Source organism: Poromitra crassiceps (assembly GCF_964638095.1).
Source record: "Poromitra crassiceps genome assembly, chromosome: 15".
Taxonomy (NCBI): Eukaryota; Metazoa; Chordata; class Actinopteri; order Beryciformes; family Melamphaidae; genus Poromitra; species Poromitra crassiceps.
In genome coordinates this window covers 7,607,244-7,632,493 of record NC_139634.1, presented here as the reverse complement: position 1 = coordinate 7,632,493, position 25,250 = coordinate 7,607,244, and the positions used below count along the sequence as shown (strand labels likewise).

At 43.2% G+C, this 25,250-nt stretch overlaps 3 protein-coding genes across 3 annotated transcripts; all 3 read right to left on the bottom strand.

Annotated features, from left to right (window-relative positions):
• Positions 1-928: 928 nt before the first annotated feature.
• gcna (germ cell nuclear acidic peptidase) lies at positions 929-6,759 on the bottom strand. Its single transcript, XM_083652349.1, has 13 exons — positions 6,698-6,759; positions 6,213-6,302; positions 5,802-5,988; positions 5,645-5,717; positions 5,463-5,512; positions 5,290-5,356; positions 5,115-5,185; positions 4,573-5,019; positions 4,302-4,476; positions 4,058-4,202; positions 3,783-3,918; positions 1,705-1,909; positions 929-1,600 (listed from the first exon to the last, which is right to left on the bottom strand). The coding sequence occupies exons 2-13, from the start codon at positions 6,285-6,287 to the stop codon at positions 1,375-1,377; spliced, it is 1,857 nt and encodes a 618-aa protein (XP_083508475.1). The 5' UTR covers positions 6,288-6,302; positions 6,698-6,759; the 3' UTR covers positions 929-1,374.
• Positions 6,760-7,748: 989 nt separating this feature from the next.
• LOC310789988 (UDP-N-acetylglucosamine--peptide N-acetylglucosaminyltransferase 110 kDa subunit-like) lies at positions 7,749-12,916 on the bottom strand (the record flags this gene model as incomplete). The annotated part of the gene is made up of 10 exons (XM_083651710.1): positions 7,749-8,929; positions 9,029-9,152; positions 9,624-9,876; positions 10,100-10,252; positions 10,684-10,854; positions 11,332-11,448; positions 11,602-11,772; positions 12,421-12,546; positions 12,654-12,743; positions 12,896-12,916. The coding sequence occupies 10 exons, from the start codon at positions 12,914-12,916 to the stop codon at positions 8,749-8,751; spliced, it is 1,407 nt and encodes a 468-aa protein (XP_083507836.1). The 3' UTR covers positions 7,749-8,748.
• A 5,956-nt stretch (positions 12,917-18,872) lies between these two features.
• Positions 18,873-24,944, bottom strand: LOC310789987 (UDP-N-acetylglucosamine--peptide N-acetylglucosaminyltransferase 110 kDa subunit-like; the record flags this gene model as incomplete). Its single annotated transcript, XM_083651709.1, has 10 exons — positions 18,873-20,052; positions 20,152-20,275; positions 20,747-20,999; positions 21,221-21,373; positions 21,804-21,974; positions 22,444-22,560; positions 22,714-22,884; positions 23,539-23,664; positions 23,772-23,844; positions 24,742-24,944. 10 exons carry the CDS (start codon positions 24,942-24,944, stop codon positions 19,872-19,874), a joined length of 1,572 nt encoding a protein of 523 aa, XP_083507835.1. The 3' UTR covers positions 18,873-19,871.
• Positions 24,945-25,250: the final 306 nt, after the last annotated feature.

The following is a 25,250-nucleotide window of genomic DNA, read 5'->3' as shown; positions in this document are numbered from 1 at the left end:
CACGGTCAGACAGGGACAATAGCCATACATCTGTACAGAAGTGTATTGTAGCGGTCAATATTTGCCTGATAGCATAGAGGCAATCATGGAAAACATTCACATCCCAGTGGCTCACCTGGTAAGAGCACGTACTGTACCACCAAGGCTAGTCCTCGCGTGGCCGAGCAGGGTTCGAATCCGACCCGTGGTCCTTTGTCGCATGTGATCCCCTCCATCCACCCCGATCTACTGTCCTATCCAATCAATTCTAAATGCCCCAAAGAATCAAAAAGAGAAGAGAGATAACAATGTTGGGGGTTAACGCGTTACTGTAATCACATTACATTTGTCCGTAACGAGTAGTGTAAGGCATTACGGTTCCTAAATCCAGTAATCACATTACATTTACTATTCAAACACTCATGTCATTACCGTACTTGTGTTACATAAGTTCTTATGATTATGTGGTGGTGGGGGGGGGCATCAAACACGATTTCGCAACACAACAGCGGACTGTAAAAGGCGTTAATAGAATGGATAGGCTGGAGGGACGTGGAGGAGTGAGATCTTGGGTATGTCCTTAGGGATTTCTGCTGATATGCAAGGTTTACATGACAATGCATCTCGGGCGATTTTGCGGAGTAACGCAAAAGTAATGTAACAAGTAGTGTAACAAATTACTTTCTCCAGGGAGTACAATAAGGCATCACTTTTTTTAAAGTTACTTTGAGTAACAACTCCCAACACTGATAACAAATGACATTCAGCTTCCAATGCCATTTCTTTTTTTGCAAAATTAGTTTCAAGGCGTTTTAACTGAAAATGTTTTTCATTGCATAGCCTACATCAAAATTGTTCAGATTTTAATAAGGCCTGCACTGCACATGGATTTTAACAAGTTTATATACCTGAATGTACCAACACCAATATCAACGGATTTAGCCTAATCTTTATTCAAATAATTCCATAAGTTAGGTGAAAAGACAAAAACAAAAATATGAATCATACATTTACCTGGGAAAAGCAAATGCCAATTCCTCAGGAATCCTGAATTACATGCATGACAGAAAATAAAAGATGGTGGTACTTTCATTGACTAAACAAAATGGCTCAATAATGACAATATTCCCTTATTGATGTGGCTCAGTTTGGGTAGTTACAGCAGATGTTGTATAATCACAGAAACTGGGAGGTCAAAAGAAATTACAATTTATGAAAAGCACTAGCTACTAAAAATATCATAAAAATCCTCATAGCTGCTCACTGACGTAAGACTTGTGTAGCTTTGTCATTTGTATAACGTAGCATTAGCACAAAGACCTCTGCTTTTTTGTACAAATCTCCTGAACGGTCATATTCCAAAAATAATAAGAGCACAGAATACAGATCTCAGCTTTAACCAAGTTTGGTCTTGGTGGCAAAGTCTGCACTGAGTTTGCGCATCACCTCCGCGTGACTCTGCCCCGCTAGCTCCTGTCGTACATTCCGAAAATTCTCCTTGACAAAGTTGGCGAAGGGCGTGGGAGCGCGCGGCTTGGAAGGCGTGAGCAAGACGAAGCGTCCCGTGCAGAGCGCGCACGCAAACTTTTGCGTGTCCAGTGACTTGGAGTGACGGCCGACCCTGTGGAGAAAGGGAATGTCGTAGCATAGCATTAGGAACATATACAACAGGAGTCTGTAAATAAGAAGACGAATGATGCACTTTATTGAGCCGTCGAGACGTACGTGTTCTTGCAGCGGGTGCACTCGTACTGGAACTTGTATTTGATGTCGTAGCTGTGGCACCGGGTGACCGTGGGGAGCTCGGGGTGGGCCAGCGTTGCCTTGCGCGCGTACACCTTCCAGAAGCTGCCGTGCCCGTCCCTGACGCCGTGGATCAGCCAAGTCGCGGCGTGGCACATCTCGTGGACCAGCGTGTCCCTCAGACGATCTAGGAGGGAGGAGAAGGTTGGGAATTTGATACAGGGATTCAGTCGCTTCCTATGCTTGACAGGAGAGATTTTAGCCTGGTCAAAGCTTCCTGATCACATGACCTCACATTCTGTTTCGCTCTATGCCATCAGTCTGGATGGCCAGCTGCCCACAGCGATTTCAGTGTGCGTGAGTACTTGCCTTGACAGACAACTCCTTCAGCCAATCAGGGGCAACCAAATCCAATCCAAATGCAGTCAGAAGAATGGCGAAAACGTCCCTTCTGAGAAACTCCACTAGTAGATACTCTTGTTCTTATTTAATTGTTATTGAGTCTATTTCTGCAATAACTGCAATTATGGATGTGTTTACTCTACCAACGTTAACGTTAGCGCTCGTTGCTTCGGGAGACGCCATCACTGTTTTGCCAGAGCCCTGATTGGCCCGGTCACATTGTCATTTCAGGAAATCGATGTGGGCGGCGCCGGCTGCTGGAAGTTCAGACTGATACGTAGAGCGACACTGAATGCGAGGTCACATGATCAGGACGAGTCACCAGTCTAGAGCCCCTTTTAGATTGGCCCAAAAAGCCAGTAATATCCACAAACTACTACTGGCTTTTTCTTCAGTCTAAAATAGACTGCATTTATACAGAGCTTTTATCCAAAGTGCTTCATAATGTGCCTACATTCACCCGTTCACATTCATACACCGAAGGCGGCAAGCTGCCACGCAGGGGGGCTGGCACTGCCATCGGGAGCAATTTGGGGTTTCAGTGTCTTACCCCAGGACACTTTGAACCATTGAACCACCGACCTTCTGATTAGTGGACGACCTGCTCTACCTCCTCCTGAGCCACAGCCGACCCTACGTCAGTAAAAGTTACCAAGCCGCTCCGTTTAGGCGATAGATTTGACGCTGCAACCTTCCCCGGCTGATGGCGACGGCTCTGAACGGCTGGTGATATAAAGAGCACACCCGCACAGCTTGCCGCCTTCGGTGTATGAATGTGAACGGGTGAATGTAGGCACATTATGAAGCACTTTGGATAAAAGCTCTGTATAAATGCAGTCTATTTTAGACTGAAGAAAAAGCCAGTAGTAGTTTGTGGATATTACTGGCTTTTTGGGCCAATCTAAAAAGCGGCTCTATACTGGCAACTCATCCAACCTTGATAATGGCATCAGTGCTTCCCAAAGGCTGATAGCCAACTTTCTCAACAGTTGATTACTTTAAATTGTCTTTACATTGTGTCCGATGGAACCCAAATGACGGAATAAGCCAACAGAAAAAAGCGTCTTGCGGATGAGACAACTTTCAGTGCCGCACTTACTGAGCCAGTGTCGAGTCAGCCACAATTAGTAGGTCGTCCACTTTAATTTTGAGTCATGCTTTACAGCCAGTTTCACTCCATATATGAAATCTTAACTTAACATCATGAGTATTTTGATACAAGGTTTGCTGCTTCGTTCGTTGAAATACCTTTTTCTCCTCCAACGTGCATCAATAGGCTATTTACTTTAGCTTAAATCATTATTTTTGAAAGTTTCAACCGGAAGTTTCCATTTTGTTTCGGCTGGCCTGACGCTGTCTCTGACGCCGGGCAGCCGTGTGAGCAAACTGCTCAGGGAGAAGGGAGGGGGAAGAGAGCCACTGAACTACTGAGTGTGGGCGAGCAGATGAACGGGTTGAGATGCGATCTAAAAGGTTAAAAGCCGATCACCCCCTGCTGCTTCCCTGGGTAAAAATAAATAAAAACAAAAAAGTTTATAAGTGGTACTTTTGATGTAAAAAAGGTATAGGAGACACTACCCATTTCAATTCAGGGAGAGAAAAGGCTAGCCTAAATTATGATTATTATTGTGAGTTGACTTTCTTATGCCATGCAATACCTGCACAGTCGCAGACTTTCTCTGACAGTTCGATACGGGCGTAGCGGCTTCCTCCAGCTCGCTCTTGCCCAGTGATGCAGTAGCCAGCAGTCTTCCGCATCTTCTTGTTCCACGTCAGGGACATATTGGTCGGGAGCTAGAGAAGTCATGTCAGACAAGTGGAAGAAATATGACTGTGCATAGAAATGACAAAAAGACACAAGATCAAAAGCAGATTAAAAACACACACGCGCGCGTGCACGCACGCACACACATCTGCTGGACAGATTGTTCACCTTTCCATCAAAAACACTGGTATTGTACAGCTGGTAGAGTCTGCTGGTGAGGTCCTCCTTATTCAACTTGAAATTGCGCGCGGAGATGGAGCCAGGGCCTGAGAGGGACTGTATGAAGCAGCCTGGGGTTTTACACACCGGTATTCTGGGGGGACAGATTAGAATAAAGTGTGTGAAAAATGAATGTGAATTTTTTTTTGCATTTTAATAAACAAATGTCTGTTATTCACCCCAAAACATGTACCTGCTGCTGGAGCCCTGTCTGGGCTCTGACTGACTGACTGTAGGTTTGTAAATGGTGGTCTTCCCCGGAGTCTTCCTATCCAGTGGCGTTTGATCCAATGACTTGGTCCTAGAGCCTGGTGGTTTTTGTCCCTTTACTGGAGGAGCGGACAGAGGTGGCGGCATACTGCATTGATCTAGATTCAAGCAAAACCCAAAGAGACATCAGCCTCACTACTCAACAGAGAGAAAGTCGCAGGCTGATGAGAGGCTACAATGAAATAGTGTGCTACCTCTGGAGTGGGTAGGCAAGGGCAAGGGTGAATTGCCGACAAGTTTGTTTTTCCTTTTCAGCCTCTCCACTAGGGAAGGGAACTCGTCATCAAAACTGTCCGAGTCATCAAACTTAGAAGGGACTGATTGGGTGCGCTTAGGAGAGCGAGGAGAAGGGATCCGGGACAGCGGTGCTGGAGTTTGGAGGGTATAGCGAGGAGGGGGAGATGGGGGGGAAGGCAAAGACAGCGATGGCGAGTTGTCCTCTTCGTCGGAGTGTTGAGCAGCGATCTTGTTAGCGTTTTGGGGGAGCTGGGGTCTTGAGCGACGAGTTCTCCAAGTGCTTTTGATCAAAATATTATCATCGTCCTCGTCATCGCTGTCACTAACAAAGACCGGGGAATCGCACTGAGACAGCGGCCTTCTCACCGGCTGTTGGGCTGCTGGAGGCTTCTTGTTTGTAGAGACTGCAAAATAGTAAGTGGAAAAAAAACCTTAACGCACTTTCATCATCTACAAATACTGCTGTGTTGCTCTACAATGACATATCGAGCAAGGTTACCTCTAGAAGAGGGTTTCTTCTCAAAGTCGTCATCAGATGAGTAGTCATCCAACACTATGAAGTTTTTTAGGCTTGATGATAAACACAGGCACAATATAGATGTGTGTTATTATGAGTCATGACAATAGTTATCTTAGCAATGTTGGCATTTGAAGGGGGGCCGTCAAAAACACACCTGTCTTCATTGGCACTCCCTGATATTTTCTTAGGCTTGGTAGTAGGTGTTTTCGCTTTCTTCAGAACTTCAATGTACACAGAGAGAATATGTTGGAACATTTTAATCTTAAATACAACAATCACTTCCTCGTCATGTTAGAACAACCAAAAGGCCAGGCAAGGCCTACTCACATGTCTCGAAGCTGCCGTCACTGTCTGAGCTCACCACGACGCTGTGTGACCTAAACAGGTCAAAATTGGCTTAGAGGTTAGATCAAGACGCCAAATACTTTGCTGCAGTGATAAATCAGTAGTAAAATGTAAACAACAGCCCCTCTTATGAAAAAGACAACTGTTATTGTGCAGTGCTCTACCTGTCCTTCTTTGTAGTACTAAATGCTTTCTGTGAGGAACCCTTGGCTTTGGGTGTAGCTCTCTCCAAAAGAACTGAGGAATAAAAAATAGAAAATATACATTTAATCTCATTTACATCCACGTGCCTGCACTTCAAAGCAGCAGCAATTCACTCACATTGATCAAAGTCGTCATCACTGGACTCCACCAAAGCCTTGTTTCTGTAGGCATTGCCCCCGGGGTATTGGTTCTCCTTCCCTGTGTCATCCTCGCTGTCAGAAAGGCCAAGCTGGACAGATGAAGCTCCCACTGATCTATGATCACTTGTGTCAGGAGGGCGACCCTTACCAAAACTCTTCATCAGCTAGGAACAATGAAAATGAGTGGAGACACATCTGTAACTGTGTTCTATACAGACATGTAAAGATTTGAAAATGTGCTTGTAAGCTAGCTAGCTGTTCTTTCTCTTACAGTAATCCCAAATATATCCAACAATTCATTTTGCTCAAGTTAACAATGAAGAAAGAAAAACAACTACTACCACAGTAACGAATCTCTCAGAGAGTTTAGCATAATACTACAGCAAACCTTGTCTTCCGCTGTGTCCAGTCCTCCCTTCCCCATCCTTCGAGCAACTCTTTTGAACAAGGTGTCATCCTCCATACTGCTTTCTCCTCTCTGAAATGCGAAGGCAAAACTAGCGTCAATTCAAAACGGCAGCATGACGATGGTCTTTAAATGCAATGTTAACTTTAAACGTAGCGCTACAGCTAACGACGACAAATCGGTGCTAGCTGATAGTTGCTTACGCTCGTTGCAAGCTGTTTCTTTTCCCACAAACTAAACGTTAGTCGTAGTTAAATCTATTGTTGGCAGCACCAAGCATCCTAAAATGTTAACTAGCAACGTGCTAGCTAAACGATAGTTAGCTTGCTAACGTTAACGCTATCTAATTTGGGCTCTTTGCCATATATAGCGTTAGCTAACATTAAGCCATCTTAATTTAAGTAACGTTATGAAGTTACAAACAGTAAATATAACTTTGATAATCAATACGTTACATGAAATTATACCAAATGTGATGCCACTTCTCTACGGAAGGGACCGAGCGAGCAACAAAGCACAGCATAACCATAAAAACGCAAAACCGAATTCAAAAGTAGTAGCGGCTGTTTTTCTTCTTCTTTTCATTTCCGGCAGACTAGGCACGGGTTGCTGCATTGCTGCCGCACACTGGTGTAATTGCGTCATTGCACATTTACCCTTTGTGGCCGATATCTTTTGATTTGATACAGGTCTGTGGTTATGATGAGGACGTGAACTTCTTCCCTAGTACTCTTTATTTGAGCCACCGCGTCACCCAGCAGTGTTTTAAGGGAAAAGCTTTTAATACCCAGAATACATCTGGGTGGGGAAAGTGAAAAGGCAGCGCTTGCCCCTCCCTCATTACCACCACTGAGGTGCCCTTGAGCAATGCCCTTATCCCCAACCGCTCCAGTGGAGCTGATCAGTGGCCAGCAGATCAAACTGTGGTTGTACTGGTCAGCTTCCAGGTGTGAATGTGAGCAGGGCGCTCCTGAAAAAGAGAGCATTGCTCTCAGTGAGACTCCCCCTGTATAAATAAAGGTAAAAAAAATAGCATAAATAAACGCTTTGGAAACGCACCATCAAAATCTATCAGAGAAAAAAATGCCATAAATAAACACACCTATATATGTATATAGACTGTTTCAACATAGCAAATTTGCCCCAGCTTACTTCCTGTTGCAGTGTTTGCTAGTACCATAGCTGCAATAAGCTAAGTTCAAACTGTTCCCTAGCAACACAATTCTATGAAAACCATCTATACTTCCACCCATGTATGATGCTGAATTAATTTATGCATGTGGGATGTAACATAAAATCAAGCACACCCAGAGCCCGAGTAGGACTACAGACAGCTCAACCTAGTAGGTAGGGGATGAATTTCCCCATGGGGACAATCTATGAGAACTAGCCTGATAGAAATAGGTGGAACAGCAACCCTCATAAGGCAACAACAAGCTAGCATTTATTTCTTTTCAACTTTCTAAACTATCCCATAGTTATACTTCTGCTGAGTGCACAAGACAGGACATAGGGTTTGCCATATCTTTATTTCTTAAGCTGTATTTAGGAGCCTTGCAGTATCATTGACAGCATACACTCAAGAGACAATACAAAAACAAAAACTTAGAAAATACTTACCTAGGCCATTCCTGGTTTGTGATAAAAATCAATTTCTATGTGGTTGACGGCTAAAGTGAAATATAGGCCCTTTCCAATGATTACTAACAAGAAACTCCTTTGTCCAGCTTTGTCCAATAGTCTTTGCAAGCATAGTGTGTGACATCAAAGAGGACAACATATACTGAGATTATTCCTAAATTGACACATGACAAAATCCTTAAAGTTGGCATTCGGTGAGGGGAAAGTCTTCCTCAAGACCATCTTCCTCCAAACTTGCACATCTACTCGTTGCAGCCATATTTAACAATAATAGCTTAAGACAAAATAAAGAGCAGTTGCAAACTATATTTTACGAATGCATGTTAAAGCTGATTAAAAGCAAGTCAGAGTTACAACTTTCATGGTGCAACATTGTCCCTTTTTAAACACACAGAAACACTTAATCCAATTATAAGTAGATCAACAACTTGACGGAGGATGGACATTCTCTCCGCGAGCCAGTAAGTTGTCCAATATGCACACAAGAGGACAAAAAAATAAAATCCACTGATCCAAGCACTGGGGTAGAACTCCGGGCATTCACTTTCCTCTCACAGTCACCAACAGATGCTGTAGTTTAGGACAGGAGTCTCAGATGAAGTGCCTGAAAGGATTTATCTGGCTCAAGAAACGCAGATGTGAGAGATGCCATGACGAATGTGAAGGGAGACAAACGGCTACACCTGTAGGCTCCTTTCACAAACAAGAGTCCTATTTACAGGGAAGGAGAGGGACAGAGACGACCAGACAGACAATTCAGGGAAGGCTGGAGATGACGCTTTGATCGCTCAAGCGAGGGATGGTTGGAAAGTAAGGATGGTGGTGGAGGACTGGTCAGGGTCAGGGTGTCCAGGAAGGAAGGTGGCGTGCTTCTATTTCAGGCACTCTCGCTGGTCTCGACTTGCTGGAGTTTGACCATGTGGTCTGGCTTGTTGCCGTTGGCATGGCGCTCCCACATCTGTATATAGAGCTTCTCCAGCTCAATGGTGTACTGTTTGGTGTTGAAAAGAGGGCTGCAGATTCGCTGCTTCCAAACGCGCGCTCTGACCATCTTCAGGCTGCAGGAGAGAAAGAGGGTGTGGTCAGAGTGGCAGTTATGTAACAGAAAAGACAATTTAGTGCCATCAATACAAGTCAAGATATACAATTTGACTTACTATTCCATGTCGGAGCCAAGTTTGACCGCTACGTCCTCATAGTCCTGGCGACCGTGAGCGATTAGCTCAGGACAGCCCAGACAGGTGAGTTGTGAGGCAGCAACACGGGAGGCCAGGGTCTCACCTGGAGTTTTTAAATGAAAGAGCAGCCATAGCATGAGATTCCTTCAACAAATATTAGTTATAGATAGTTTTCACCAGAGCACAACCCCACAGCACTTCCTTTTTCTCAGCATTCGGCAAACTGCAGAAATATTCACTTGACATCGTTATTTTTGTTTTCGCTGCTCAGCTGTATAGACGGTTTTCACGGAATGGTCAGTCCTGCACTTGAATGTTTTTTTTTTCTTTTTTGTCCATAGCAAACACTGCAACAGGAAGTGAGTGGGGGTTCAATTTAGAATGTTTTTGTTGTCAAGTTAAAACCGTCTATATAATTCCAATAATACATTATGATTTTTAAATCCATTTGTGCTCAGTGAATTGGTCCAATTCTGTCATTAATACTTTACAGCCATTTTTATTCAATGATTAAACTATTTTGTTGCCCTGAGAAATCGGTCTCTCAAAATCCATCTAGTGTCCAAAATCTCACCTGGCATGGTAACCATGGGTGTCCCGGCCCAGAGGACATCCATGCCTGTGGTGTGGCCATTACACAGAGGGGTGTCCAGGCACACGTCCGCCAGCTGGCCCCTCCTCACATGCTCCTCCTTGGGAGCCACGGGGGAGAAGATGATGCGAGAGGCAGGGAGACCCATGTTCACGGCGTACTGCTGGATGTTGGGCTCGCCCACAGCGGGGAAACGAAGTAGCCACAGCACACTGTTGGGCACACGCTTCAGGATCTAAATGGAGAGAGTGTATTTTTAAAACAACGGATTTCAACAAATTGCAGGTACAATGAGTACAGATTAATTACTGGAAATAAAATTAAACGTCTAGTTATCAGATGACTACGGAAAATTATTTAAAGCACTTTTATACTCAGAAACTCTCGTCACGTAAGAGCAGAGCTTAAGGGATGCTCACAACAGTTAAGCTCAAACCAAATCTAGCTATCCGACTTACATTAGCCCACATCTGCAGCGTCGGGGGATCGATCTTGTAGAGCTGGTTGAAGTTGCAGTAGACAATGGAGTCCTCAGGGAGTCCGTACTGGGAGCGAGTTGTGACAACAATTGTGCGTGGCACCTCCTCTCCAGTCGCAGCTTTGTTGTTGATCTAAAATGGGACGACAAGATAGTGCTGTTGAAAAATATACTGGCCTCTGCGCTCTCTCCCTCTGAGTTACAGATAGTGGAAAGTGAAAGGCATTATCTGTTGGGAGCCACATAGCGTTAGTGAGCCTATTGGTGAGTACAGGTACTTTGTAATGCCATGTCATATTAAGGCCAAATCCTTAGTGCCACCAGTTCCCTCATCACCAGTTTCTGTGCTTTCCCCCGTTACTTTCATGAACACACCATACCTGGTCCACAGTTGCAGAGACTACAACATCTTCTGCTGAAAAGATCTGGAAAAGCACCATGCTCAAATAAATGGCTGCTCTTGCCTTTTGTCTCGGCATGTACGGATGTTTCACACCCATGTATGTCGTTACATATTGCAGGTGAACGTTGTGTGCTCATATGGAGGTGCGCGAACATGCATACCTGCGTGGTGGCCAGGCCATTGCTGACAGTGAAACCATTGATGGTGACCTGGATTTGGCCTTGGTTGATCATGTTGATGATGGCTTCAGCTGCTGTGTTCATGGGGATCACGGGCATGGACAGAGCCCCGTTGGTGTCTCCGGATTGTTCCTGGTTGTTGTCACACTTCATCTGGACAGAGAGAAGAGAGCAGGTCTACAGCTTGGAAATGGTTTCAAGAAGATAAAGGGGGAGGGGGAAACATGATCAACAATAATGAGCTCAAACAACCTCTTTTTTTTGCGTTTTATAAAATACTGATTTGCAAAGTAGCTTCATGTATTGCCTAACATGGGCTGTATTAGTTTTGCATAGAGCAATTACAATGATTTTCTCTAAAAATGGACCTGTATCTGCTTGAGCAGAGACTGGTCAAGATTTCCCCATTCTTTAGAAAAATGTTTTAATGTGTCAATGCGATTCAAAGAAAACTGCAATACTATGATCTAACAAGCAGATGGTGCCAATTTACCTATTATACATACATACATACAAGGTCACCCACAATTCACCCCTTGTTTTTAAATAATCCAAGTTCATGTATCCTCTCAAAAAAAACAATTCCCACGTTCATCAGGACCAGAGTTTCAGTTAATTGTCTTTCCTCACCTTTACTACCTTCACATCTGGCAGACTGTCCAGGAAGGCCTTCAGATCAATGCCATTAAGCACAATGCGATTGTCAAAGATGTGTCCATTAGACTTGAAGTCAATCACTGCCTTTTTCTGTTGATCACAAAAAGAAAACATGTTGCACGTGTTAAAAACATGCAGATTAATTAGTTCAAGCCCACTGCTAACCAAATACTTGTGCCACAAAGAGCTAACAGAGAGAGAGAGAGAGAGAAACGGACCACTAAGAAGAAAGGATGGACAAACCTTGAGGTGAGGGAACATGTTGGCATGGTCTCCGATGAAGAACGTGTGCGGCATGTAGGCCAGTTTCTCAGAGAACTGTTCAGCTACTTCGAATGGTGACGTCTCCTTGTCGCTGATGAGATAATCCATGAAGGGAGCCCCGCTGGTTCCTGGGTACCCCAGCCACATAGTCTAATAGGGTATTAGATCGGAATTAGGGACGCCATTTTTGATGCCAGCAAACAACTGATTATTGTATCCCGTTTCAAGTCTCACATTTTTATAGTAGTTTCCCATTGCATGATTTTGTCGTTAGAACTGGACAGTTGCATGTGACTGCCAAGATGTGCACGTCATATCTTTAAAGGAACACTCCGCCCATTTTCAACCAGCTTTGTATCATTAGAACATCAGTAGTATATCAGAAAACTGTAAACGGTTTTGAAGTCTGTCATTTAATTTGACAGTTATTGAGTGTTAAAGTGTGGACCAGTGACATCACTGGTCCACACTAACTCAAATTAATAACTCATTAACTCAAATCAACTCTCAATAACTGTCAAACTATTCATCATTCATCTAGTTTGACAGTTATTGAGAGTTGATTTGAGTTAATGAGTTATTAATTTGAGTTAGTGTGGACCAGTGATGTCACTGGTCCACACTTTAACACTCAATAACTGTCAAATTAAATTACAGACTTCAAAACCGTTTACAGTTTTCTGATATACTACTGATGTTCTAATGATACAAAACTGGTTGAAAATGGGCGGAGTGTTCCTTTAACCAGGTGACTTATGGTTGCATAGAGCGAGCCCTGTGCCTGAGAGAAAAACAAACCTGAATGGGTGCAGGGCGCAGGGCAAACAGCTCGTTGCGCGCTCCCTTGGTGTATCCGTTCATGTTGACCAGGATGTGGACTCCATCCTGGTGGATACGGTCAGCAGCCTTGCCATTGTCCGGGGACTGACGGGAAGAGAGTAGAAGAGAAGAAGTGTGAGTGTTGAACGGAGATGAATTCATTCACATCAAATAAAGAGCCACTCAAGACAAGCCCAGGTCATAACGGTTACCTGAGAGAGGTCGGTGAAGTGATGCGACTCTGCTATCACTTTCACACGGAAGTTGGTGCTATCGACGGGGCTGAGGGCGTAGCAGAACACCTGGAGAGGAAAAATGCATTGAACGTTAAGTTGATGCAAATAAAAATACTTAAAGGGGGACTGACCCCCCCCCCCAGATTTCTTGCAAAACGGTATTCTACTTGACTTGAAAACTCTGCAGGCAAGATGGCCGCCTATACTCCCTTCTGTACCCTGGCAGAATAAACGATCATAAGTTGGCCAATAAGTATGTAAGATACAAAATAAAACAAATTGTAATGTCTTTATTTGTTGTAGAATGCAGAGGACATGTAACCGTTTAGTTAAACTCGCATTCCAGGAATATTGTATTTACTACGCTGCTCGAAAGATAACGTAAGTGAATGAATGAATGAATGAATGAATGAATGGTTTATTTTCGGTCATAGGTTATAATGAACCACAAACAAATGTAACAATTTGCGTGAATATACAGCAAGAGAACATCATCATACCTGTACAGACCATTTCACACAAATACAATTTATACAGTCAATGACCGAAAAAAGGAATAGGCTGAAGCCAAGGCTTATTTTTTGCCTATCCTGTATAATCCATTAGAAAAACCCAGAATATCTGCAACAAAATAAAGAATAGAAAGAAAGACAGAATTTACTGTAAGTTATAATCCTGAATTATTTTACTTTTTAAGGCTTTTTTAAACCTCAACAATGATGTACACAATTTCAAATCATCACAAAGGCTATTCCATAGTTTAACTCCCAAAACTGAAACACATCGAGATTTGACATTAATTCTCGCTTTTCCTGTTTTAAAAATCAAGTGGCTCGAGCCTCTTTCGTCCTGATTTTCTGTAATCATACGCTCCATCATTTTACACATGTGGGATGTTAAAGCAATTGGCCTATAGTTGGATGCATTAGTGGGATCTTTTCCTGATTTCCTAATGGGAACAACAACTGCTTGTTTCCAACTATGTGGTAACTTTCCTTACTGACAAACCTTGTTATACAATTGTAATATGAGCTCTAATGCAGCATCTGACAAATGCTTTCAACATGATATAGCATATTTGATCTTTCCCCGGTGAAGTTATTCCTGATTTCCATATAGCCCTTTTCATTTCCTCTAACCCATTGTAAAGCAGAAAAAAGCTCAAACAAAGTCACTTTTTCTGATTCAATAATTAATAGTTAAAGCAACGTTTTGTATTGGCCTCTATTATATATTAGCCCATTAAAACAGGCAGAACATACACAGTTGTAGGTTGTTTCCAAGGGTCACTTCAACTGCATTTCTCAGAATAAGTATGAGGCATTTTTGAAACAAGACTTAGTGACACTGAGTAAACATTATGTGGAGACTTTATTATCAATAGCAGACACTACATTAACACATAACAGAGTGGTAAAAAAAAATTGTTAAATCCAATTGAGCTGAATGGTAATATTAAGGAATACTGATTATGTGAAACATCAGAGAACATTAATTTGGCATACACAATCATAGTCCAATAAGAAGCACACATTCCAAATTAAAATGTTTTTCCGGTGATTCCCACAGTGCTCTACCCGCAAAACACACAGTGGAGGGCAGTTGTAGTACAGCAGCAGAGCGAACCAGTTCCAAACATGAGATTTTACATTCACAAAGTGCTTCTTGGGAGATAATACAGTATGTATGCCGAGTTGGAGGGTGGCATCTAATGATTCGTTTAAGGTTTGTAAATTATGTTCTGGCGGTATTCAATTTACCCATAGGCAGGGCCACATTTAGTTGCCACATGAATGAAGTTTGGTGTGGCTGCCTGTCCACATAAGAAAACGAGACAAGCTAACGTTTAGCTGATCTTTTGGTCATTTTCCAAAGGTTTTCATGTAAAAAAGGCAGACAGTGTGTACATAATCACACTCATTTCACTCTAAAGTTCCAAAACAGCCTGTAATGATGCATGGTGTTCCAGGCTGAATCAGTACGCTATAGGTTGCAACATAGATAGACATACTTTTCACATTTCATATCTGACTCAAATTGACTGAAATCCGTCTAGCGACTGAGAACTTTAATCCATGTGCGTTAATGTGTGTTTGTCATCGCGGTGTTTACAAAACTACTAGCCTAGCCGTCATGTCAATACTGGACCACAATGCATTGCACTGGCAAGCGCAGCTCACCCACGCTTATGTCACGCGCCCCAGCCCTATTAACAGAGTTCCCACACTTTTTCATGGATACAATTTCAAAACTTTTCCATGACTTTCAGGAATCGATAATAGAATTTCCATGTAATGTGAGGCGGTGACTCTAAATCAATACCAGAACTTAATACCTAGGACAATTAGAACACAGCTGCTATGTGGTTTTAGTGTTTTAGTGTCACTGCATCATATAAGCTATTGAACTAAAACAGGAAAATCATATTAAAAATTACAATAAGCACTAAAGTTGACAGATATTAGAGCTACCTTATGTCAACAGCTACAGATAATACATTAGCTGTTGTTACATTATATGAAAGATTACTCTAACAATTGCCTTACACACATTTCATGACTTTTTCTAAACATTCATGGATTTTACTCATTCCATGACTTTTCCAGGTTTTCCATGGTCGTGGGAACCCTCAATTAAATGTTTACTCTGCTGTGTGGACTGTCATGTGTGTCTTCAAGGCTCCTTTATGACCAAAACCTTTACCACAGACTGAGCAAATAAATTGTTTATCTCCTGTGTGGACTATCATGTGTCTCTTCAAGTTTGATATATAACCAAAACCTGTACCACAGACTGAGCAATTAAATTGTTTATCTCCCGTGTGTACTATCATGTGTGTCTTCAAGGTTGATTTATGACCAAAACCTTTACCACAGACTGAGCAATTAAATTGTTTATCTCCCGTGTGTACTATCATGTGTGTCTTCAAGTTTGATTCATAACCAAAACCTTTACCACAGACTGAGCAAAGAAATTGTTTATCTCCTGTGTGGACTATCATGTGTAACTTCAAGTTTGATTCATAACCAAAACCTTTACCACAGACTGAGCAATTAAATTGTTCATCGACTCCTGTGTGGACTGTCATGTGTGTCTTCAAGGCTCCTTTACGACCAAAACCTTTACCACAGACTGAGCAAATAAATTGTTTATCTCCTGTGTGGACTATCATGTGTGTCTTCAAGTTTGATTTATAACAAAAACCTTTACCACAGACTGAGCAATTAAATTGTTCATCGACTCCTGGGTGGACTGTCATGTGTGTCTTCAAGGCTACTTTATGACCAAAACCTTTACCACAGACTGAACAAATAAATTGTTTATCTCCTGTGTGGACTATCATGTGTGACTTCAAGTTTGCTTTACGACCAACACCTTTACCACAGACTGAGCAAATAAATTGTTTTTCTCCTGTGTGGACTATCATGTGTGTCTTCAAGTTTGCTTTACGAGCAAAACCGTTACCACAGACTGAGCAAATAAATTGTTTCTCACCTGTGTGGACTATCATGTGTCTCTTCAAGTTTGATTCATTACGAAATATTTTATCACAAACTGAGCAGCTGTGTTTCTTCCTAAGAACTTCACTGTTTTTCCGTGAGTCTAAACCTGACTGAGGTTCACTAGTTTCCATCCATTCATCCTCACTGTCTTCAGTCTCAGAAGAGTCTGAAGTCTTGTCATCACTAGTTGGTTGTGAATTACTCGCTTTATACAAGTTCCTGGCTGGTTCTGATACTCCACAGTCCTCTCCATCAGCTTCTATTTGTATTTCTATTTCAGCTGAGCTGCTGGCTAGAGGCTCTGCCACTCTGTTCTCCTCAGTTTGGCTTCGATGAAGCTGTGAGGACTGAGGTTTCTCTTCCTCATCTTCACTCTTCAAACGAACAGCAGTGAATGAGAACTTGGTGATATCAGCATCATCCAGCCCTTGAAGCTCTTCTCCCTCCTGACTGATCCAGAGTTCCTCCTGTTCCTCTTTAATGTGTGGGGGCTCTGGGTCCTCCTGCTCCTCTTTAATGTGTGTGGGTTCTGGGTCCTCCTGGTCCTCTTTAATGTGTGGGGGCTCTGGTTCCTCCTGGTGCAGACTGGGGCTCCACTCCTGCCGCTCAGCAGGAACCCCCTCCACAAAGACCAACAGCTGCTGGGGGTCTGGAGGCAAGGCTTCTCTGTGTAACTGCACAGCGTCCAGCAGTTTTCGTTGTTGGTCGATCTCCTCTTGTGAACGAGTAACTTCCTCTTCAACATCAGCAGTTAGGCGCTGCTTCACCACGGCTCTCAGCTTCTGGACTTTAGATATTTTCATTTTCACACAGTGACTTTAATACTGACTAACTGTATCCTTCAAAGCTCCAATAGCTTCACAGCTAAACCATTCATCCGAGTCCACGAGGAGCTTCTTCTTCATCTAAGTTAACGGAGCCCCTGCTCCACTTTATATTCGTGATAATATCACTCGCACATATGAGTCTTGTTTGTAAATTAAACTTCTGAAAGTGTATAACCAGGAAAATAATATGCTAATGCTAACTATATGAGCGAGAAGCGCCCAGCTAGCGGGGTTAACACAATACCCAGCGTGCCTTGCGGCACTGAAGAAAGCCGAGCCAAAGAACTTTTATGGAAAGAAATGACAGCTCCATATTGCCCCATTGCAACATCAGCGCCCAGCAGCCTCCGCCATTTTTTATTTTTGGAAGCGTGACAGCGCCAAAAGAACCTCGCACAGGCTCGCAGTGGTCAGCTGCTAAACAGTAACTCAACGGGAGAACACTCTAAACTTTGGGGATACACATCTTTTCCGGGCGTACTGCAAATCTTGATTGAAGTGGTGTAGTGCAGGGATGTAAAACAACAACCATATTGTGGAAACTAAGCAAAAATTTTCGTTTTCTTTTAGTTTTTTCAAGATAAATACCTAATGCAAAGGACCCGAGGTTCAACTCCCGTTGAGTTACTGTTTAGAGAGGCTGATTATAGGGGCCAGCGCTACCGCAGCTTACCACTGCGAGGCGCATTCTGTTTCCAAAAATGGCCGGATGGTCGTCTCTTTCCTTCCATGCTCTTTGGTCGAGAAGCGGCTGATGTTTTTCTTCTTCTTTTGATTTCCGGCAGACTAGGCACGGGTTGCTGCATTGCTGCCGCACACTGGTGTAATTGCGTCATTGCACATTTACCCTTTGTGGCCGATATCTTTTGATTTGATACAGGTCTGTGGTTATGAGGACGTGAACTTCTTCCCTAGTATTCTTTATTTGCGCCACCCCGTCACCCAGCAGTGTTTTAAGGGAAAAGCTTTTAACTCCCGTGACCAGTAATTTCCAATATTGCCTTTCCTTGGGCGGGCTGGATTTTTTTTTTTTACTAAGGTAGAGTACCGCCACCAGCTGGTATGGAGTCTGGATCACAGTCACGAAAACCACCAGAGAAACAACTCAACACACACAACATAAGCCTAAATAAATAAAGCGGGCACAATACATCTGGGTGGGGAAAGTGAAAAAAGGCAGCGCTTGCCCCTCCCTCATTACCACCACTGAGGTGCCCTTGAGCAAGGCCCTTATCCCCAACCGCTCCAGTGAAGCTGCTCAGTGGCCAGCAGATCAGACTGTGGTTGTACTGGTCAGCTTCCAGATGTGAATGTGAGCAGAGCGCTCCTGAAAAAGAGAGCATTGCTCTCAGTGAGACTCCCCCTGTATAAAGGTTAAAAAAAAATAGCATAAATAAACGCTTTGAAAACGCACCATCAAAATCTACCAGAGAAAAAAATGCCATAAATAAACATACCTTCCTATATGTAGACTGTTTCAACATAGCAAATTTGCCCCAGCTTACTTCCTGTTGCAGTGTTTGCTAGTACCATAGCTGCAATAAGCTAAGTTCAAACTGTTCCCTAGCAACACAATTCTATGAAAACCATCTATACTTCCACCCATGTATGATGCTGAATTAATTTATGCATGTGGGATGTAACATAAAATCAAGCACACCCAGAGCAGGACTACAGACAGCTCAACCTAGTAGGTAGGGGATGAATTTCCCCATGGGGACAATCTACGAGAACTAGCCTGATAGAAATAGGTGGAACAGCAACCCTCATAAGACATAGAACAAGCTAGCATTTTTTTTTTTTTAACTTTCTAAACTATCCCATAGTTATACTTCTGCTGAGTGCACAAGACAGGACATAGGGTTTGCCATATCTTTATTTCTTAAGCTGTATTTAGGAGCCTTGCAGTATCATTGACAGCATACACTCAAGAGACAATACAAAAACAAAAACTTAGAAAATACTTACCTAGGCCATTCCTGGTTTGTGATAAAAATCAATTTCTATGTGGTTGACGGCTAAAGTGAAATATAGGCCCTTTCCAATGATTACTAACAAGAAACTCCTTTGTCCAGCTTTGTCCAATAGTCTTTGCAAGCATAGTGTGTGACATCAAAGAGGACAACAGATACTGAGATTATTCCTAAATTGACACATGACTAAATCCTTAAAGTTGGCATTCGGTGAGGGGAAAGTCTTCCTCAAGACTTTCTTCCTCCAAACTTGCACATCTACTCGTTGCAGCCATATTTAACAATAATAGCTTAAGACAAAATAAAGAGCAGTTGCAAACTATATTTTACGAATGCATGTTAAAGCTGATTAAAAGCAAGTCAGAGTTACAACTTTCATGGTGCAACATTGTCCCTTTTTAAACACACAGAAACACTTAATCCAATTATAAGTAGATCAACAACTTGACGGAGGATGGACATTCTCTCCGCGAGCCAGTAAGTTGTCCAATATGCACACAAGAGGACAAAAAAATAAAATCCACTGATCCAAGCACTGGGGTAGAACTCCGGGCATTCATTTTCCTCTCACAGTCACCAACAGATGCTGTAGTTTAGGACAGGAGTCTCAGATGAAGTGCCTGAAAGGATTTATCTGGCTCAAGAAACGCAGATGTGAGATGCCATGACGAATGTGAAGGGGGACAAACGGCTACACCTGTAGGCTCCTTTCACAAACAAGAGTCCTATTTACAGGGAAGGAGAGGGACAGAGACGACCAGACAGACAATTCAGGGAAGGCTGGAGATGACGCTTTGATCGCTCAAGCGAGGGATGGTTGGAAAGTAAGGATGGTGGTGGAGGACTGGTCAGGGTCAGGGTGTCCAGGAAGGAAGGTGGCGTGCTTCTATTTCAGGCACTCTCGCTGGTCTCCACTTGCTGGAGTTTGACCATGTGGTCTGGCTTGTTCCCGTTGGCATGGCGCTCCCACATCTGTATATAGAGCTTCTCCAGCTCAATGGTGTACTGTTTGGTGTTGAAAAGAGGGCTGCAGATTCGCTGCTTCCAAACGCGCGCTCTGACCATCTTCAGGCTGCAGGAGAGAAAGAGGGTGTGGTCAGAGTGGCAGTTATGTAACAGAAAAGACAATTTAGTGCCATCAATACAAGTCAAGAGATACAATTTGACTTACTATTCCATGTCGGAGCCAAGTTTGACCGCTACGTCCTCATAGTCCTGGCGACCGTGAGCGATTAGCTCAGGACAGCCCAGACAGGTGAGTTGTGAGGCAGCAACACGGGAGGCCAGGGTCTCACCTGGAGTTTTTAAATGAAAGAGCAGCCATAGCATGAGATTCCTTCAACAAATATTAGTTATAGATAGTTTTCACCAGAGCGCAACCCCACAGCACTTCCTTTTTCTCAGCATTTGGCAAACTGCAGAAATATTCACTTGACATTGTTACTTTTGTTTTCGCTGCTCAGCTGTATAGACGGTTTTCACGGAATGGTCAGTCCTGCACTTGAATGTTTTTTTTTTCTTTTATGTCCATAGCAAACACTGCAACAGGAAGTGAGTGGGGGTTCAATTTAGAATGTTTTTGTTGTCAAGTTAAAACCGTCTATATAATTCCAATAATACATTATGATTTTTAAATCCATTTGTGCTCAGTGAATTGGTCCAATTCTGTCATTAATACTTTACAGCCATTTTTATTCAATGATTAAACTATTTTGTTGCCCTGAGAAATCGGTCTCTCAAAATCCATCTAGTGTCCAAAATATCACCTGGCATGGTAACCATGGGTGTCCCGGCCCAGAGGACATCCATGCCTGTGGTGTGGCCATTACACAGAGGGGTGTCCAGGCACACGTCCGCCAGCTGGCCCCTCCTCACATGCTCCTCCTTGGGAGCCACGGGGGAGAAGATGATGCGAGAGGCAGGGAGACCCATGTTCACGGCGTACTGCTGGATGTTGGGCTCACCCACAGCGGGGAAACGAAGTAGCCACAGCACACTGTTGGGCACACGCTTCAGGATCTAAATGGAGAGAGTGTATTTTTTTTGTTGTATTTCAACAAATTGCAGGTACAATGAGTACAGATTAATTACTAGAAATAAAATTAAACGTCTAGTTATCAGATGACTACGAAAAATTATTTAACGCACTTTTATACTCAGAAACTCTCGTCACGTAAGAGCAGAGCTTAAGGGATGCTCACAACAGTTAAGCTCAAACCAAATCTAGCTATCCGACTTACATTAGCCCACATCTGCAGCGTCGGGGGGTCGATCTTGTAGAGCTGGTTGAAGTTGCAGTAGACAATGGAGTCCTCAGGGAGTCCATACTGGGAGCGAGTTGTCACAACAATTGTGCGTGGCACCTCCTCTCCAGTCGCAGCTTTGTTGTTGATCTAAAATGGGACGACAAGATAGTGCTGTTGAAAAATATACTGGCCTCTGCGCTCTCTCCCTCTGAGTTACAGATAGTGGAAAGTGAAAGGCATTATCTGTTGGAGCCACATAGCGTTAGTGAGCCTATTGGTGAGTACAGGTACTTTGTAATGCCATGTCATATTAAGGCCAAATCCTTAGTGCCACCAGTTCCCTCATCACCAGTTTCTGTGCTTTCCCCCGTTACTTTCATGAACACACCATACCTGGTCCACAGTTGCAGAGACTACAACATCTTCTGCTGAAAAGATCTGGAAAAGCACCATGCTCAAATAAATGGCTGCTCTTGCCTTTTGTCTCGGCATGTACGGATGTTTCACACCCATGTATGTCGTTACATATTGCAGGTGAACGTTGTGTGCTCATATGGACGTGCGCAAACATGCATACCTGCGTGGTGGCCAGGCCATTGCTGACAGTGAAGCCATTGATGGTGACCTGGATTTGGCCTTGGTTGATCATGTTGATGATGGCTTCAGCTGCTGTGTTCATGGGGATCACGGGCATGGACAGAGCCCCGTTGGTGTCTCCGGATTGTTCCTGGTTGTTGTCACACTTCATCTGGACAGAGAGAAGAGAGCAGGTCTACAGCTTGGAAATGGTTTCAAGAACATAAAGGGGGAGGGGGAAACATGATCAACAATAATGAGCTCAAACAACCTCTTTTTTTTGCGTTTTATAAAATACTGATTTGCAAAGTAGCTTCATGTATTGCCTAACATGGGCTGTATTAGTTTTGCATAGAGCAATTACAATGATTTTCTCTCAAAATGGACCTGTATCTGCTTGAGCAGAGACTGGCCAAGATTTCCCCATTCTTTAGAAAAATGTTTTAATGTGTCAATGCGATTCAAAGAAAACTGCAATACTATGATCTAACAAGCAGATGGTGCCAATTTACCTATCATACATACAAGGTCACCCACAATTCACCCCTTGTTTTTAAATAATCCAAGTTCATGTATCCTCTCAAAAAAAACAATTCCCACGTTCATCAGGACCAGAGTTTCAGTTAATTGTCTTTCCTCACCTTTACTACCTTCACATCTGGCAGACTGTCCAGGAAGGCCTTCAGATCAATGCCATTAAGCACAATGCGATTGTCAAAGATGTGTCCATTAGACTTGAAGTCGATCACTGCCTTTTTCTGTTGATCACAAAAAGAAAACATGTTGCACGTGTTAAAAACATGCAGATTAATTAGTTCAAGGCCACTGCTAACCAGACTTGTGCCACAAAGAGCTAACTGAGAGAGAGAGAGAGAGAGAAACGGACCACTAAGAAGAAAGGATGGACAAACCTTGAGGTGAGGGAACATGTTGGCATGGTCTCCGATGAAGAACGTGTGCGGCATGTAGGCCAGTTTCTCAGAGAACTGTTCAGCTACTTCGAATGGTGACGTCTCCTTGTCGCTGATGAGATAATCCATGAAGGGAGCCCCGCTGGTTCCTGGGTAGCCCAGCCACATAGTCTAATAGGGTATTAGATCGGCATTAGGGACGCCATTTTTGATGCCAGCAAACAACTGATTATTCATAGCTTTCAAGGGGCGTTACGTCGACGAGGAGACACGCCTGGCTTGTGCTTTTACAGAATCCCGTCGGAGAAAGAAAACTCAGACAGGAGGAGGTTGTGGATTTGTGCGATTAGACGTGGTTCAGTCGCTGGGGAGGGCAAATGGCTTTTTTTTTTTCTACCATCAAAGTACACACGTTTTTGCGACCAACATTTCATCAAAGGTAAGCTCAAGTAACGTTAACGCGGTATTTTAATCATTATTGTAACGTTACTTGAGCTTACCTTTGATGAAATGTTGGCCGCAAAGACGTGAGTACAAACGGCTGAACAAACACAGCGTGAGAAACTAGTCGACTCGGCTGGCAGCGGAATGAACAAGTTTTTTTTTGACCGTCAGGTGGGCGTTCCCGGCAGCACGTAACGCCCCTTGAAAGCTATGAATTGTATCCTGTTTCAAGTCTCACATTTGTATAGTAGTTTCCCATTCCATGATTTTGTCGTTAGAACTGGACAGTTGCATGCGACTGCCAAGATGTGCACGTCATATCTTTAACCAGGTGACTTATTGTTGCATAGAGCGAGCCCTGTGCCTGAGAGAAAAACAAACCTGAATGGGTGCAGGGCGCAGGGCAAACAGCTCGTTGCGCGCTCCCTTGGTGTATCCGTTCATGTTGACCAGGATGTGGACTCCATCCTGGTGGATACGGTCAGCAGCCTTACCATTGTCAGGGGACTGACGGGAAGAGAGTAGAAGAGAAGAAGTGCGAGTGTTGAACGGAGATGAATTCATTCACATCAAATAAAGAGCCACTCAAGACAAGCCCAGGTCATAACGGTTACCTGAGAGAGGTCGGTGAAGTGATGCGACTCTGCTATCACTTTCACACGGAAGTTGCCCCATATAGCAGAACACCTGGAGAGGAAAAACACATTGAACGTTAAGTTGATGCAAATGAAAATACTTAAAGGGGGACTGACCCCCCCCCCCCCCCCCCCCCCAGATTTCTTGCAAAACGGTATTCTACTTGATTTGAAAACTCTGCAGGCAAGATGGCCGCCTATACTCCCTTCTGTACCCTGGCAGAATAAACGATCATAAGTTGGCCAATAAGTATGTAAGATACAAAATAAAACAAATTGTAATGTCTTTATTTGTTGTAGAATGCAGAGGACATGTAACTGTTTAGTTAAACTCGCATTCCAGGAATATTGTATTTACTGCGCTGCTCGAAAGATAACGTAAGTGGCTCGAGCCTCTTTCGTCCTGATTTTCTGTAATCATACGCTCCATCATTTTACACATGTGGGATGTTAAAGCAATTGGCCTATAGTTGGATGCATTAGTGGGATCTTTTCCTGATTTCCTAATGGGAACAATAACTGCTTGTTTCCAACTATGTGGTAACTTTCCTTACTGACAAACCTTGTTATACATTGATTGATCGATTGACTTTATTAATGGATATAGAGAAACAAAAACAAGATCCAAGGGATAGCATGTAAAAGTGTAAACACTGATTTCCAACATGGTCCCCGATGTTCTAAACACAGGACAGACAATAACAGAAAACATATAGTCATCTAAAAATCTGTAACAAAAATCCCCATTACAAACATAAAATAGATTTAGACACCAATAAATATGGTACTTAAAAATAACTTATCCTAAAATCATCCATTATTAGTCACACTCAGAATTGCATAAGAAACTACAAAAACGTGTTAAAAAATAAATAAAATAAAATAAAACAATCATCACAGTAAAATACATACTCACAGGACCCGCCAAAAATTTGGCCTACTAACCTACCCAGTCACTTTGCTCCAGAGATGAGCAAGGACCCGACCTCTAAAAACTCCTCTAGAGTCTGAGAGTTTGATGCCTAGTGGAAGGCTGTTCCACAGTAACGTCCCTGTGTAAAAAAAGGAGCTCCGAGCTACACCGTTCACCCGTGGCACTACACATGAGCGCACACTGGCCCTGGTGTCGTGTCCATGCTGGGTATGAACCATGCCTATATGCGAACCCATGTAGTGTGGAGCAGTACCATTTACAATCTTATACATATGGTTGAGTTTCAGCTGTTCTATCCTGTGGTGCACTGGCAGCAGGCCCACCTTCTTAAATTTGTGACTCCCTACATGAGTTCTAGGAGGTGCATTTAATAAGTAACGAATTATGTTATTTTGCATCACCTGCAGTTTGTTCCTGAAGTTTACAGTCAAGCCACTATACCAGGCAGAGCACGCATAGTCAAAATTACACTGAACCAAGGATGAAACCAAAAGTTTCTTTATAGAAAGATCAATTGTAATATG

Excerpts from the sequence above, each read along its gene's own strand:
- gcna (XM_083652349.1), bottom strand. The coding sequence starts at position 6,287 with ATGGAGGATGACACCTTGTTCAAAAGAGTTGCTCGAAGGATGGGGAAG. Across the intron at positions 5,513-5,644 it reads AGTACTACAAAGAAGGACAG|GTCACACAGCGTCGTGGTGA; the intron begins GTAGAGCACTGC and ends TGACCTGTTTAG. Across the intron at positions 1,601-1,704 it reads TGCACCCGCTGCAAGAACAC|GGTCGGCCGTCACTCCAAGT; the intron begins GTACGTCTCGAC and ends CTTTCTCCACAG.